The sequence below is a fragment of the Pseudorasbora parva genome, chromosome 2, assembly GCF_024679245.1.
Source record: "Pseudorasbora parva isolate DD20220531a chromosome 2, ASM2467924v1, whole genome shotgun sequence".
Lineage (NCBI taxonomy): Eukaryota > Metazoa > Chordata > Actinopteri > Cypriniformes > Gobionidae > Pseudorasbora > Pseudorasbora parva.
In genome coordinates, this window is record NC_090173.1 from 32,341,994 (window position 1) to 32,358,565 (window position 16,572).

Sequence of the window (16,572 nt, forward strand, 5' to 3'; positions counted from 1 at the left end):
ATTATTATTATTCATACACAGACTGATACATTTAAACATTTTATTTTATTTTTTATTTTTATGAGTTTAACTGACAACTAAGGAAAATCCAGTATCTCAGAAAATTAGAATATTGTGAAAAGGTTCATTATTGAATACACCTGGTGCCACACTCTAATCAGCTAATTAACTCTAAACACCCGCAAAGGCCTTTAAACGGTATCTCAGTCTAGTTCTGTAGGCTACACTATCATGGGGAAGACTGCTGACTTTACAGTTGTCCAAAAGACTACTATTGACACCTTGCACAAGGAGGGCAAGATATAAAAGGTCCTTGCAAAAGAGACTGGCTGTTCACAGAGCTGTGTCCAAGCACATTAACAGAGAGGCGAAGGAATGAAAAAAGATGTGGTAACGGTAATAACCACTTGCATGAACGTGATTTCTGCCCGAGTCCTATTTTCTGTGAGGTGAAGACCACATGTCCCAAGATACTGCGCTCAAACTTTCCGTCATCAAACTACGCATTTGTTCCGAATCATGCAGCGATACACTGATTCATAACGTTTCAAAACTTTGTTTTGAAATCGGCCCATCACTATAAGTCATTTAGGTTTTTGTTTTGCGCACAAAAACTAATCTCTTCATTGTGTTCTGAAGATGAACGTATGTCTTCCGGGTGTCGAACGACATTAGGGTAAGTAATTATTGACATAATTTTCATTTTTGGGTGAACTAACCCTTTAACCCCATGTGAAGAGGAAGATGCGATATGCCAGACCCAACAATGCAGAAGAGCTGATGGCCATTATCAGAGACACCTTGGCTCTCATATTACCAGAGCAGTGCCACGGACTGATCGACTTCATGCCACGCCGTATTGCTGCAGTACTTCAGGAAAAAGGAGCCCCAACTAAGTATTGAGTGCTGTACATGCTCATACTTTTCACGTTCATACTCTTCAGTTGGCCAAGATTTCTAAAAATCCTTTATTAGTATTGGTTTTAAACATTTTCTGAGATACTGAATTTGGAATTTTCCTTAGTTGTCAGTTATAATTATCAAAATTAAAAGAAATAAACAATTGAAATGTAGCCTATATCAGTCTGTGTGTAATTAATATAATATACAAGTTTCACTTTTTGAATGGAATTAGTGAAATAAATCAACTTTTTGATGATATTCTAATTATATGACCAGCGCCTGTATGTGTAACATATGTGTCTATTATATATATATATATATATATATATATATATATATATATATATATATATATATATATATATATATATATATATATATATATATATATATATTAGGGTTGTCAATCGATTAAAATATTTAATATGGAGCGCTCTTATTCAGTAAAGTAACCCGCATATTCGTTTTAGCCGATTGAAATGTATGGCTACTTTAATTAAACACATGTACTCAGAGCCGGCCTTTCCATTAGGCAATATAGGCGGTCGCCTAGGGCCCCGCCTTATCTTGGGGGGGCCCCTCAATCTTAAGATCTTTTTTTTTTACTCCAATTATGGGGCCAATTTTATGATCTTGCCTAGGGCCCCACAACCTCAGGGGCCGGCACTGCATGTACTGAAAGTGGTGATATGTGGAGAGTGAGCTTGCAGTGTATTTGTGCATCTTGCTCTGACTTGGACTGCAGAGAATGTGCTGCTCAGTGTAAAAATGCACTTTTCTTTCAACCTGGAGTCTAAAAAAGTAAAACAGAAAATATGGTATATTATGTAAGCTATAACTGCACTTGTTATATCCTTTACGTCTATGGCTTCTCTCGATTTCTCCAACTATGGCCTACGCCACAGATCAAACAAGAAAATGTGCGCTGCATTAACCGCGCGTTAATACAATTAGTCCCGTTAAAATTAATTTGCATTACATTATAATTATAAATAATGATACAGAGTATAAATAATTGACAGGTAGGCCTACACTGATTCATAAATGGACAGATTACAAACAAAGTTTGAAAATAATCCACAAAGGAATAGGGTTCCGGTTCACACATGTAGCCTATAGCAAGTTGGTCAGGTTACAAACATACACGCATCTTCCATGAGAGAGAAAATGGTGAGTCACAGAGATTCAGCTCCATGTCAGCTCTTGGGAGTTTGCATTTATCGCTGACACAGAATGATCTTTCATGGACCATTTCTGGTACAAAATTGCTTTGTAATGGTCACCTGTCTGCATTGTAGTCTTCTAATCAGTCAGGTGTCAGGTATCTAAAGGCAATTACCAAGTGAAAAATGGCATTAACTCCAAAGAAGAATGATTTGCTATTGTCCCATGATATTTGATATAGCATATTATGCACAGGCTCCTGTAATATGGTGTTATCAGGCTTAGCATAACCTGGAACTTCGTAATGCAGTTTTCTATTGATGAAAAATAAGAACATTTGCTCTAGTAAAAAAGGTCTATGGTTAATTTAAATGTCAATTTACAGCTACGTTTCTATAGTAACATTTCAGAATGCAAATCATGCTTGTAATTAAATAATAAATAAATAAATAACACTTACATTTACTTACTTACATGGTAGGCTATTAATTGTGAAAAAGAAATGTGATATTGTCTTTGGTGTCTAACCTAGTACAGCGGATTGTCAAGTCACTTCGTGACTCAGTTCCAGTTACTGGTTTCATGTTCCAGTGACGCATCATGTTTTGATCGTATATAAGACAAGCGAGCACCTTCATTTTACTCACAGCTTCAGGAAGATCTGAAGAGGTTCTTGCTTCAACAGTGATTGAACGGAACTTCGATCTCGACGCAATTTATTTAAAACTATTTATATTTCTTATTTATTTTTCACCAACGTTGTGATAAAACCGCAGAAATGGAGACTTCTCAGATCCGCCAGAACTACGACCGCGACTGCGAGGCTTTGATCAACAAGATGATCAATTTGGAGCTTTACGCTTCTTACACTTACACTTCAATGGCAAGTATCTCTTATTGGTTTTATCACTTTGTGAAATCGTTATACGTTCCGTTAGGCCTATATAAAAATATAATATAGCCTACTTAGCTTTTAAATAGAAGACTACTATAGCTGGGATGTTCCCATCTGATGCGCAATGAAGGCAATAGCCAGATGGGAACATCCCAGCTACAGTTGTTATTGGAGTAACTGCTTGAGTTTGATTGGATGTGTTCGCTGGATAGATAAAAATAATAAAAATAATTTATAAGTCCTTGATTAAAAGCCGTTACTTAAGTTGTTCTTTGTTCCTTGACATATTCTAAATCTATTCTGGTCCGATGTTGTTCAGGCTTTCTACTTCAAACGGGGATGATGTGGCTCTTCCTGGTTTTGCCAAGTTCTTCAAGGAGAACAGTGAGGAGGAACGCGAGCATGCTGATAAATTCATGGAGTTCCAGAACAAGAGAGGCGGAAAAATTGTCCTTCAAGACATGAAGGTGCTTTGATAGAATGACATTGTAACATTACCAAAGACTCAAGACCTCTTGTTATGGAATGACCTTATGTCATGTAACATGCTCACTGATCTGTGCTCTCCAGAAACCGGAGCGTGATATGTGGGGCAATGGGCTGATCGCAATGCAGTGCGCTCTTCAGCTGGAGAAGAACGTCAACCAGGCTCTGCTGGACCTTCATAAGGTCGCCTCTGAGAAGAAAGACCCTCATGTAAGTCAATGTTCATTTGTTAAAGTTGAGACACATAAATGCCTCTTTTTTTTCGTTCTTTTTTTAAGTTTCACATCTAGGGAAGTTTGCATCCTCCTAATTCTTTTCGGATGTGTTGTCCAACAGCTGTGTGACTTCCTGGAGACTCACTACCTGAATGAGCAGGTTGAGGCCATCAAGAAGCTTGGTGACCACATCACCAACCTTTCCAAGATGGATGCTGGCAACAACAGGATGGCGGAGTACCTGTTTGACAAGCACACCCTGAGCAGCTAAATGCAGCTCTGCAGACCATGTGCACTTGGCTTAAATCATCAACCAATATGTTCTCATCACACAGCTCTTGTTGAAAATGAAATGTGATATTACTATAATAATTATGCAGTTTTGCTCTTTTTATTAGTCATGATCTAGCCAAGCCTATGCTTCCCTGTTGAATGTGCACAAAATTGATTAATAAATCTTTTATTAACTGGATTCACTTGTCTTTATTTTTTACAATGGTGAGACCTGGCCATGAAGTCACATTCACTTTTAGAATAAATATATAAGACACAAATGCATACTTCTAAAAGTACTGTCCCAGAGACAAGCCGCCGGGACAAAACTGCCCATCTAGTCTTAATAGGTGAAAAAGTGAACTTGATTGGCTGTCTCAATTGGAGGCTCAATCCCTGTATAACAGAATGAATCAGCTAAATAGAGGAGGAGATGCACTGTCAGAAAAAAGGGTACGGGCAAGGTACGTTTGTGAACACTTAGGGTACAAATGGTGAAGTTGTACCCTCAATGGGTCATAATTACACCTTATGGTACTCATATGTACCATTTTGGGGATAAAAAGGTACACATATGTTCCCAACTGTCAAAGGGTCCATGTTTGAACCATTAAATCCACAAACAAAGGTACAATTGCATGTGTGACAAAATGAGTAAGCCAAAGTGGATGAAACAGTAAAAGCTTATTCCAGGCTAAACATCCACAGTGATCTGATTTGAACAATTCAGTGAACAAAACATTATTCAACCACAAATAGATTCAACATTGAGCAAGAGATTAATTTTCATATAGTTTTATATATATACAAAATTTTATAAAAATATAATATTTTTAAAATATTGTATATTTTAGATATACAAAATATAAAAATATATATTTAAAAGCCCACATCTTTAATGATTAGTTCTGTACATTTTGCGCATGACATTTTATTGATTATACAAAGTATAAAGATAATAACTTTTAAACATAAAGCAACTTTGTTAAAGTAAGCCTGAATTTTGTATTGTAATTTTAAACTGATATAAAAGCTGTTTTAAGTTCTTCTATTAATATAACGTTAAACAAATACATGCACGTAATTTTCGTAGCAAACGCACAATGTAGATGAAACTATTTAACGTTGGATAATGGATACTTTTATATGGATACTTTTACATTGTCTCAAAGTTCAAGCACGCATATTTGCTGCGAGTCCTCTTTAAATTCGTGTTGTCAAATGGGATTGTAGCCCGCGCGCACCGCGCAGTGCATGCGTAAAGAAGTTGAGCTTGTGCACGACGGTTATTCGACAATATGGCTCTTTTCTGAATCTGACGCTGTCGATGGAGGGTTTTCTTCAAAAAATGGAAGAAGCTGGAATACATGTTACTGAAGACGAAGCACAGAAATTCAGAGGTAAGTTTAGGTTTAAGTAACTTTACAGTGAAAATTATTGGTTACCTTTCAAATCATGTTCACCTTCACATTGCCTCTGTAACGTTTTTAGGTTAGGCCTGCCTGACGCGTGAGGGAAAAATTTATTCGAAAACACTGACCTGACAAACCAACGCATTGTTATGTTTTTTTAGTTTATTGTTGTTATTAAAATTATTTTTTAAACATAAATTAAGATAACTTATACTCTACCGCGAGACATTGCTCAATGTGTTGTGAAAAAAAGCAATGAAACGGCCATATAACGTTAACAGATTTAACTACCGCGCTTTGTGTGAATAGACTTTTCTATTCACTAAAGCTGGGTCTCAATAAGTAACCCCAGATTTTTTAATTCAGTTTCCCAGCATTGTCTTATTACAGTAACGTTAATACGTGTTCTCTGTGGATGCGAGCGAAAGCCTGTCTGGGTTAATTTTAACGTGTCTCTTGGTCAGTCTAAAATCATATGCCTTACGAATATTATCGAAGTTGATTTTATATCAGTTTTATTCTATAAATAACGCAAACATATGTCCACGTGAGTTATAATAATTTAGTCCTGTCAGTCATGCAAGAGCGAACAACGTAAGCAGCAGTCAACTGAGGCGAGTGCCCGGAATTGTGCGTTGGCCAAGGACAGCAAGTGAAATTAGTTTACCATTATTAAGCAGAACTGGTTACGGTAACTAGTGAAATAAGTTTCTAGTCTTTGAGCTGCTAATTTAAAAGATTTTGCCTCTACTCTCACTCTCGGAAAAAAGTTAATTTATCTGTTACTACGTTAAAAGGTACATATCAGTACCTTTTATATTTTGTACCTTAGGATACTACTCCAGTGATATATTTGTACCTTTTCTCAGTATGTACAAGTAGTGTTATTATGTATTTTTCTTAATTACAGTTGATTTTTTATATACTGCTGAATGGTTATTGAAAAAGACATTGTATTTATTGTTGATGTTAAAACATCCAACTCACTGATAAATCAAAAAAAAAATTTTTTTTAAATTTCAGAAAATGAGGTAGATGGAGAAGCAATAGAGTGTGGCCTACAGATAACATGATCTCTCATTTATTTCAAGGCTCCTTTAAAAAACAAATTTTTACATGAGGTGAAGGAGATGAGGGGACACTAACATTAGAACCAGTGCCAGCAGAATCCTATCAACAAACTTCGATTAAAGAAATGTAAGTATAACATTTTTTGTGTAGTTTGTGTATTATATTTGCCTTATGTTTAGTGATCAACCGATATTGATTTTTTTTCAATATCACAAGACTGTGCTTCTCAGCGCTGTCAAAATAAGTAACATCGACCAGCCAGAAAACGTACAAGCCGATGGTGAAATTTATAAAGGCCAATTTTCAGACAATGTCTGCTTTGTCAATACATCAGCCGACCACTACTTATCTTCATTGGTACATTAGTAACCGTATGCATGTGTCACATTAGAAAATTGTTCAGCATTGTGGCTAATCATCAGTATTACTACTAATGCAAGTTTTTAACTACTACTCCACCCTCACTGCAGAAATGCAACTAGAGGAAGACTGCCTGCTGGATTTGCCATTCCAGTCTTTTCTGGAGATTTTCAGGCCAAGCTTGATTACAAAGAACAATGCCAGAAGGATAGACACAGAATCATCAGAGTTCTTCATGATAGAACACACAATGTAAGTCAGCAACTTGTAAAGCAACATAAATATTTTGAATGCATATGTGTGAAACAGTGCTTTGTTGACATGCATTTGAAGTATTTGTTACTTAAGTAATAAGAATTAAATTTTTTTTAGTTTTTTTCCAATTGATTTTAAATTAATCTTTTAGGTATCCAACAAATGCAGAATATGTGCAGGTTGCAAAATAACTTATTGTGAAATACCCTTTTCTAAAGGATATTGAAGGGAACGGCTATGTAAGTTACAAGGAATGGTAGACTTTACAACATGTGAAATGACTTTACCAGTGTAAATATTAGTTCCTTAAGGTTATTGTTCCATTTATTAATTGGTCTTAGATTTTGTTTACATCTTAGCTATTCTAATTGACAGAAAGTGGTAGATTCTGTTTATATGCATTCAAAGTATCTTGCCTGTATTAACTATACCATATTTTTCCCACATGTGTTAGGACACTTGGCACCAGTCCCTCAAGCGCAAATTTAAAGCTGAGCGTGCAGCTCTGGTCCATGAAGATGAGGTAAGAAAGAGTAAGGAGAAGTTTGGGCACAAAAATGTGAGACTCCCTGTACAATCTCCAGCAGCATCTTGCAGATCTGAGTCAGGGGTAAGTGGATTCCTGTAGTTAAAATTGGTTACTAAACAAGAGCTAAATATAATTTGACAACTAAAGAGTAATTTAATTAAAAATTTTACAATAGGTTGTCTGCCTTCAGGTCATGAATAAAGACTTAATTTAACTATGTCTTCTCTTCTGTATCCATCTCATGTGCTGTTTACATTCAGCATTTCCAGGTTCTACTTCAGAATTCCAACTCTTTATTGGCCGACGCTTTTAAAGGGTTAGTTCACCAAAAAGTAAATTTGATGTCATTAACTCCTCTCCCTAATGTCGTTCCACACCCGTAAGACCTCCGTTCATCTTCAGACACAGTTTAAGATATTTTATATTTAGTCTGACAGCGTATGCAAGTGTATGCACACTATACTGTCCATGTCCAGAAAGGGAATAAAAACATCATCAAAGTAGTCCATATGTGACATCAGTGAGTTAATTAAGCAGCTCTTGAAACATCAAAAATACATTTTGCTCCAAAAACTACGACTTTATTCAGCATTGTCTTCTCTTCCCTGTTTTTTTTAATCCTCAAATAAAGATTCAATCAGTTATGAATCAGTGAATCGATTCGGATCAGCAAAGTCACGTGATTTCAGCAGTTTGACACGCGTTCCAAATCATGAAATGTATTTTCGATTCTAAAAAGAGATTCTAATTAACTAACTGATGTGACATATGGACTACTTTGATGATGTTTTTATTCCCTTCCTGGACATGAACAGTATAGTGTGCATACACTTGCATACGCTCTCAGACTAAATATAAAATATCTTAAACTGTGTTCCGAAGATAAAGAGAGGTCTTACGGGTGTGGAACGACATTAGGGTGTCATTAATGACATAAATTTAATTTTTGGGTGAACTAACCCTTTAACCTGAGCAGCATGTCGCATACATGTGATGCTGACTCGGGATTCAGCCAATACTGAGCCAGCATTCTGATGTAGAACCTAAATGGAAGTGCTGAATGTAAAGGGCACATGAAACTGACACAGAAGAGAAGATATTGTTGAATAAAGTCATTCATTTTGTTTTTGCGCACTAAAAGTATTCTTGTCGCTTTATAAACTTAAGGTTTAACCATTGACATGGAAAGAACCATTTGCATAGTATTTTTTTTAAGGAATTCATTGTGCATTCTTTAATTGAATATCTCTGTAAGGTAAAGAATTAGTGAATGGAATCATGTGTTTTTGAGGTTTAACTGTTGTTGTTATTATTATTTACTTTTTTTAACATTTGATCCAATAGGCGATTGCTTTCATTGGTGAGGATGCATCCTCTGAGGGTCCTGTGAATGTCCTACATATCCAGCAAGATGCGATCAAACACTGCTGTGGTCAATGACCGAATGCAGCGGACTTTTGCGTGCGAAGACGGGAGATAAGAGATGGAATGACTGGAGCATATCCTTAAGAAATATCCTTTCTTAAAAACAACCTCAAGGGTCAGTGATATCACGGATTTTAAATCAGTTTGCAGCTTAAAATAAATGTTGAATGTCGTTATAAACAAAGTATGCAAAAATGTTAATTTACAGTTAAGAGTTTGTAAAATTGTTGTAATTTTCTAAACCTTCAGGTGATGAAATATGTCCATTCAAGCTTAGAAATATTTGAGACAAAGAATATTAAAATTACTGATTTGATTTTAAAGTATTTTTAGTTCATGTGAATGATTAACTTTTTCATTCTGTCAATTTTCAGTTGTGTGATGAAGTTCTTCATCTGTCAGTTTAAGCCAGCGATTCAGGGTTGGCTTCACCAGTATTGTGCCAAAGGTGCTTGAGCTTGTTCAAAGAAATGCTCCATTGGCCAAAGTCTACAAAGAAGAAGAGATGCTTGCAAAAGAACTACCAGGTATTGACATAAAACATAGTGGTTTTGAGCAATTACGGATTAATGTGCCCAAGCGACCATGTGCATGTTACTTTCAGTTTATATAGATTTAGTGATTTAAAAGCCCAGCTGGTGATACTGGTATTACTGGTGTTGTCACACGTCATTAACCTGTGGGAAAATTTCCTCACTGTCACATCCCTAATTCAAGTTAACCATAAAAAGATAAGAATTTTTTAAACTCAAAAACATTCAACTCTGTGTTCGTGCTGCTTCGCTGAGCCAGAGAGAAAAGTTTTAAACCACACAGGATATAAATAATAGTGATCAAAATAGAGCAAACCACCTTTTGAAATTAACGGTTGTATCGTTTACATATTACGCAATCAAGTGACCGTTAGAAATGTTTTGTCAATAAATCATTCATTCAAAAGATTCTTCAAAAACACTGATTCATCCAGTTATAAAACGTATTTATTAATGATTCATTGAATTTATTCAAAACCATTTTTTTAAATAATTATTAGGATTATTAGATTATTGGATTATTAGGCTGCTGTCACTTAAGGGTTAGTAGAAAAAAATTATATTAATGTTACATTTGTTGATATTTCCAGTTAATTTGTTTTTGTTTTGTTTTTAAAATTTCTGAACTATGACTTACAATGAATAAAGGAAACCACTTTTGGGAGGGTATAAATTAATATGAAAGCAGGAAGTTTATAATATTACATTATTGAGGAGTGTGTTATCTATTTTTATTACAGATTCTGACTTTCGGGCAGCACTTTTAAAGCACTGAGAAAGCTGAGAGCTTATTCGCATTGAGAGGTATGGAACCATTTGTTAAACTCACTTTTTAATAATCTGATACATGTCCTGTTATAAAGTTCTGATAGTTATTGAATTGTTTAACTGATAGATGTTTAACACGTTCTTTATTTTTCCTTGCAGTGTGATGCTGATACGCCATACCCAACCATACATTTGGTAGACACTGACTTGAACCCTCTTGGAGAGAGCCATTTTCCAGTCAAAGTGGAGGTGTGCAGGGGAAATAGGAGTTGAAGAAGGGACAATTGCAGCCTTCAGTGCCTACTATCTTTTAAACATGGCTCATCCACCCTACATGAAGAATACACTGACCTTCCTGTAGCATGCCATAGCAAAGATTGGTGAGGTGGGTGGCAAGCCCCTTCCAAAAACTGTCACCCGAATAATCAATATCCTGTACTAAAAGAGACTATGTTGTCTTTGCTCCCATTAGAGCTACAGAAAATTCTTACAGATACTGCATTTAGTGAAATGTGTGTTTGTGATCAAATGTTTTAAGGGTATAAAGTTAAAATGAATTTACTGTTGAAAAAAGATTGCTTTGATTTATTGATGTTCAAAACATTTTAGAACATGTAGACTAATAGAAAATGTTAAAGGTCCCGTTCTTCGTGTGTTTTCGAAGCACTGATGATGTTTACAGTGTGCAATATAACATGAGTTCATGTTTCGTAAAAAAAGTATTTTTCACACAATTTAATTATCTACACACTGCTGTTTCCTCTGTCCTAAAAGCGGCCTGATGATTTCCTTGTTCTATAAAGTCCCTCCTTCAGAAACGCGTAACGAGTTCTGATTGGGCCAGCGCTTCCTGTGTTGTGATTGGACAGCAGCTTAGCGCACTTTGCCCGGAAAGGTCCCGCCTCTTACCATAACGGGGAGATGCATGCGCTGAATGCGCGCTCTTCTCCACATGGGAGAGCAACGAGACCATGCCCCCTATTTTGTGTTCTTGTGGGCGGAGGGTTAGTCAACAAACGGTTCTAGTGACGTCATTACATCCCGGCACTTCCTGCTGTCGTCCAAACCGGCCGTTCGCTGTAGGCTTTGAAAGGGAACTTCTGTTAAATAAAATATCTCTCTTGGCATTGAACTTTGAGCTTTATAATTTTTCAGGTATCATTTATGCTCTAACAGCAACATTACACACTAACTAAAGTTTGAAAGATGGAATCGCAAAGAAAGGGACCTTTAAAATGAGATCTAGTACTGTTTTTAAAAAAAATGAAATAACTTTGTTAATGTTACTTGTGTTATTACGGTTAAAATGGTATGTACTGATTTTGAAAGCTTAATATTATTTATATGAAGTTAGTATAAACCTAACAGTAAAATTGCTTAATATATAAGCATCCTGTAATGACTGTGAGAATAATATGTGATAAAATGTTAAGGGTATAAAGTTACAATTAATTAACTAATGTTAATAAATTAATGTACTGTTGAAAAAAGTGCAATATATGTATCCTGTTGTGACATTGTGATTGCTTGAAACCTCTTCTGAAAATGTGAGAATTTAATAAATGTGATTAAAATTATTCTGGCCTTTTTAATGTGCAAAATAGAGTACAAATTTGCCATCACAAGGTACAAAATGCTTGTCACTGGGGCAGTACCCTTAAAAGGACAAATATGTACCTTTTTTAAAGGTACATTATAGTACCATGCACTATAAGGTACAAATTTGTCTTCAGAGGTACATATTTGCCTTTGAAAGGTACATACTGCAAGGGTACAGATTTGTACCCATGTATAAGGGTACAACGGGTGTACCCTTGAGGGTACTGCCCCAGTGACAAGCCATTGTACCCCAAAAGGTACAAATTTTGCACATTTTTTCTAACAGTGTGGGGAGTTGGAATGACTGCAATGTGCAATGACTGCTGCTTACACTCATAATGACGATTGACATGACAGAATGATTAGGCTCTTACCAAATACATTTGGAACTGCATGTATAGAATTTAGGTTTCATCTTGCCATAAATGTCAATGAATAATGAAAATATCAAAATTTATTTTCACTTATAGGTATACCATTTTTGTTGTAAAAAAGCTAATTAAAGTATCAATGAGCAAAAACACTACAACAGAAATTGGTGCGATATTAAAATGTAACAGTAAAGTGTTACAAACTAATAAATTTCACACTAATACTACTAAAACGTTTTTGTACAACAACATAATAATAATAAAAAACATTAAGTGAACCGATTACTACAGTTCCATTTGCAGTATCCAGCATGCTTTATCGATAGGTTTCAAATATACTTGCATGTTCCACATGAGAGATGAGAGGGAGAAAATGCTGAGTCACAGAGATGCCACTCCTGGGGCAATTTCTGGTACAAAACTGTATAGACACACAACTCAAACATGTTATTGCAGGATTGTCTTGTGATATTTGCCTTAAATGCTTCTATAATATAGTGTGGGGTTCCACTGTACAGGCAGTTGCATAATGTACTGCCTTCTATCACACATCTCAAAAGCAAAACTATTCCAAAACAATTTTTTGAAATGTTCTATTGTTTTGTCTTTTTGCTTTTTTTAAGCCTATTCATACAACAACATATTCCGGGGGCCAGTTTATTTTTGTAGCGTTTTAAAGGAATTATTTGTTATATTCAACACATAATCCATAATATCCCTCACCCAACAAGCAAACCATTGGCTAGAGTTAACTGCAACTAACAGAACCAGGTGCCTGGTTGCAGGACACATGAAGTCTGATAAGACAGTTTACGTCGCAAAATAATTTACAAAGTTTTGACTCTCACTCAATTCTCTTGTTGAAAAGGACAAATAAACTCTTTTAACCAGGGACGGACTGGGGCTAAAAAACAGCCCTGGACTTTCTCCCAAATAGGCCCACCATCCGGCCATTCACCCCTAGCCGTGTGCAACAGACAGACACTGTACTATGTACTACTAACTACACTGTAGCCTACTTGGCCCTCTTTTCTTTAACCTTTTTCCATCCACCTTTCTCCTTATGTTTCGTGCTAGCCATTCTGCTGCGATTTGATTCCGGAAATCCAGGGACCAATCACAAACTGTCTAGAAGGCCGACTTGTCTTCCTCAGGTTTTTGTTTGTTTGTTTTTTGCACGTAGCAGTATATAAGTGATCGTATTAGTGCCCCTGTTGATGGCTGTTCATATTGTGTTATTAGTAGGGCTGTCAATTGATTAAAATATTGAAAATAATTTAATCGCACTTTTTTTATCAGTTCTTAATGTACCTTAAATTAATATGTTTCCAGTTTTTAATACTCTAATCAACATGGGTATGGTAGCCCTAAATAAAAAAAGGCAAATTTTGAACTTTTGCAGTACAATCGACTTGGATGTTTCAACTTAAATTACGTTAAACTGACTTTAAAAAATGAGTTACATCTTGTATAACTAATCAAAACAAGTTTGACATTTCTTAACTTATATTGATGAATTAAAACAATGTAAAAACATATGTTGCCATAACTTATTGAACATATAATTTTTTAACAGTATGATACATCTCATTTGAGAAATGTATCAAATTTTCTCATCTCATGATCTCATGATTTCCCTTATATAGGGTTTGGCCTAGCCTATTTATTCATTCAAACTCTTTTGGATTAATGTTTCAGAATTACATACGGTTAACTAAAATCACGTGTTCACTGTAAAAAATTATTTAGAAAAAAAGTTACCTGGTTGCCTAAACATTTTGAGTTCATTGAAATTAAAATTTTGAGTTAATACAATGAACATTTTTTGAGATTCGGCAACCTTTATTGAAAGATTATTAAAAGATTTTGTGTTGATTTATCACATTTTTTATGTGGTTCAGATAAAATAATATATTGAGTTTCTATTTATTAAATAAATTTCCTTCATTGTATCAACTATAATTTTTAATTTCAATAAACTCAAAATTTTAAGGCAACCAGGTTACTTACTTTTTTAAGTTAAACCAACAAAAACCAACATTTTTTTTTACAGTGTAAAGTGTTTTGTTTCTTTGATCTCCAATTTTTGTTCCTGATTTGCACGCTCGTTCTGGGGTGGAAATAGCGTTCGCAGGGCCACTGTGGTGCGATTGAAAAGGGTAGCACTTTCACTTTCAAAGTGAAAAGCATAATAAAGCTCTTGTTTTACATGACAGACTTCAATTCTTTACACGTAAATGATAATGCTGACATTTAGACTTACTTATATTTTAAGAGAGAAAACATTAAATACATTAGCAGCTCTGACCTGAACCTGTGCAAATACAGCATCCCATCGCTCCGTGTTGTGCATGTCATGATGTTAAATAAAATCAGTCAAAATCAATATAAGTAGTTTATTATGTTTTAGTTTTGTTTTAGTTTCACTATTTATTTATCCTTATTAATGTCGTTTCGTATAGGCTAGCCTACTGAATGCTTCTGAAAGTTTAATAAAAACACTTTAATGGAAACGTATTTTTACCGTTGGTTAGCCTACAGGAGGCAAAATAAGTTATTATAATGAAGCATAAACTGAAATTCAGAGCATTTCAACACAACTTCTGCTCACATATTTTACGGCTGGATCACTGAGGGTAAACGTCATGTTTGCGACTACGCAGAGGCTAGGCTACTTTACGACCTATACATTCTGCATTAAGATCAAATGGAGCAACCGAAAAAAGTACAGGGTTAGTTACAAACTAGCTAGTTACTAAGCTCCCAGTGTGGACTTTATACGTTCAAATTTAAGAAAGAACTTACGAACTGGTAGCCTAGAAATCTAGACACACCCTAGCGGCAGCAAATCTAATCTGCCCGTGAGTGTAGAAACTCTCAATACTCTTCTGAGCTGTAAATGCCAAGCTCTTGACGGGCCAATCACAGCATGTATAGAGTCGGTGGGCGGGGCTGAACATAATGATGCCAGAGTTGCGCTTGCGTGCTACTAATAAACACAGAAGCTGGCGAACGGCAGTCATTCGAATCAGCTTTGACCGCGACTCTGGAAGACTTGGAGTTAAGCTTTTCTCTAAAAGAACGGCACTGAAGTCATTCTTAAGAAGGGAAGATGTGTTTGGAGTTTTGCCGACCAGATACGTGAATGTTTACTCTATAAACGAGCTCTGCCTTCGTTGCTCTGGTTGGTTGTAGTGCTATCCTATCACGTGCAGAGGGAGTTTGAAAGACAACCGTTTATCCCGCCCCTCGGATTGAGCCCTGTCTATGGTGAGTTTCCAGACCAAACATCTTAAAGCAGCACTTGGCAACTTTTGCTCTCGGGGTCCCCCTACAGTTGGGAAAAAATAATGTCCTCAACTACTGTCATAAGCTCTGTCATCCTACAACAGGGGATGCCATCGCACGTGCATTTGTTGACATGACAACCCTGACAGCCCTGAACTAGTAATGCGCGGGTCGTCTCATAACCCGTGGACCCTGTATGTCTATTTAATGGTTGCGGGTGCGGGCGGGTTGTAAAAATACAGTGGTGCGGGACGGGCCAAATAACTTAATAAAAGCGCCCCCACGGGTTGGTGCAGCACCAACAGTTACCCTGACCTGAACACTGCAGGAGGAGTTTACATGCAGGTGTTCTTCTGGCGGCACGTGTGAAATGTCTTCATCCCAGGTACAGTCAGTGGCTTATGTTTCAGCATGTCATATGAATATAATTTCATGGGTTTTATTTTTTTCAAGCACCAAATAATCACGATGATCACGTTTTTAAGCCAGAGTCATTATAGTAGTCTATTGGTTACAGTTTTACAGAATCTATATGATACTTCAGTTCAATGTTTGAGTGGTAGGTAATCACCATAACAAGCAGGACAGCATCGGTCGGGCACGCCTCCTTCAGCTCACGCCGACGAGCAAACGCTGGTCCAATGTTGATCCTTGCGTCCTGCCTTTAATCCGATCACTTTTTCGTTTCCTCTTATTGCTTTCCTCCAACAAAACCTTTTCTTTCTTATTTGTCTGTGCTGCTACGGACATGACTATATTATCCGACGAACAAAGTTGAGCTCGCACGTCCGAATTTAAGAAAGTGTGGGTTTTGGTGGAAGTGACGTATATGCCGTAAAGCAGTTGAATTTTGTAGTTCTTCTTGTTCTCGGGTTACTAACCAAAACCCGAAGTTTAAAACTACGATTTAAAACGATAAAGACCCCATCAAAATTTGGCAGACGTGTCATTCAACCTATTGTAAGTCGATGTATCATCGCAAAGAGTCTTGAAAATATATTATGAAGGTTGAAAAGTTACCTAGT

The 16,572-nt window shown here is 36.1% G+C and overlaps 1 protein-coding gene and 1 long non-coding RNA gene across 2 annotated transcripts; both read left to right on the top strand.

Annotated features, from left to right (window-relative positions):
- The first annotated feature begins 2,655 nt into the window (after positions 1–2,655).
- On the top strand, positions 2,656–4,135 carry LOC137053208 (ferritin, middle subunit-like). Its single transcript, XM_067428940.1, is given in 5 exon segments — positions 2,656–2,950; positions 3,282–3,299; positions 3,301–3,429; positions 3,533–3,658; positions 3,785–4,135. Coding segments are annotated over 5 exon segments (528 nt in total). The 5' UTR covers positions 2,656–2,845; the 3' UTR covers positions 3,935–4,135.
- Positions 4,136–4,922: 787 nt separating this feature from the next.
- Positions 4,923–11,866, top strand: LOC137053224 (uncharacterized). The gene is made up of 8 exons (XR_010899941.1): positions 4,923–5,336; positions 6,440–6,545; positions 6,890–7,031; positions 7,489–7,644; positions 8,908–9,103; positions 9,363–9,515; positions 10,262–10,325; positions 10,449–11,866. It is a non-coding gene; the product is annotated as an uncharacterized lncRNA (long non-coding RNA).
- The last annotated feature ends 4,706 nt before the right edge of the window (positions 11,867–16,572 follow it).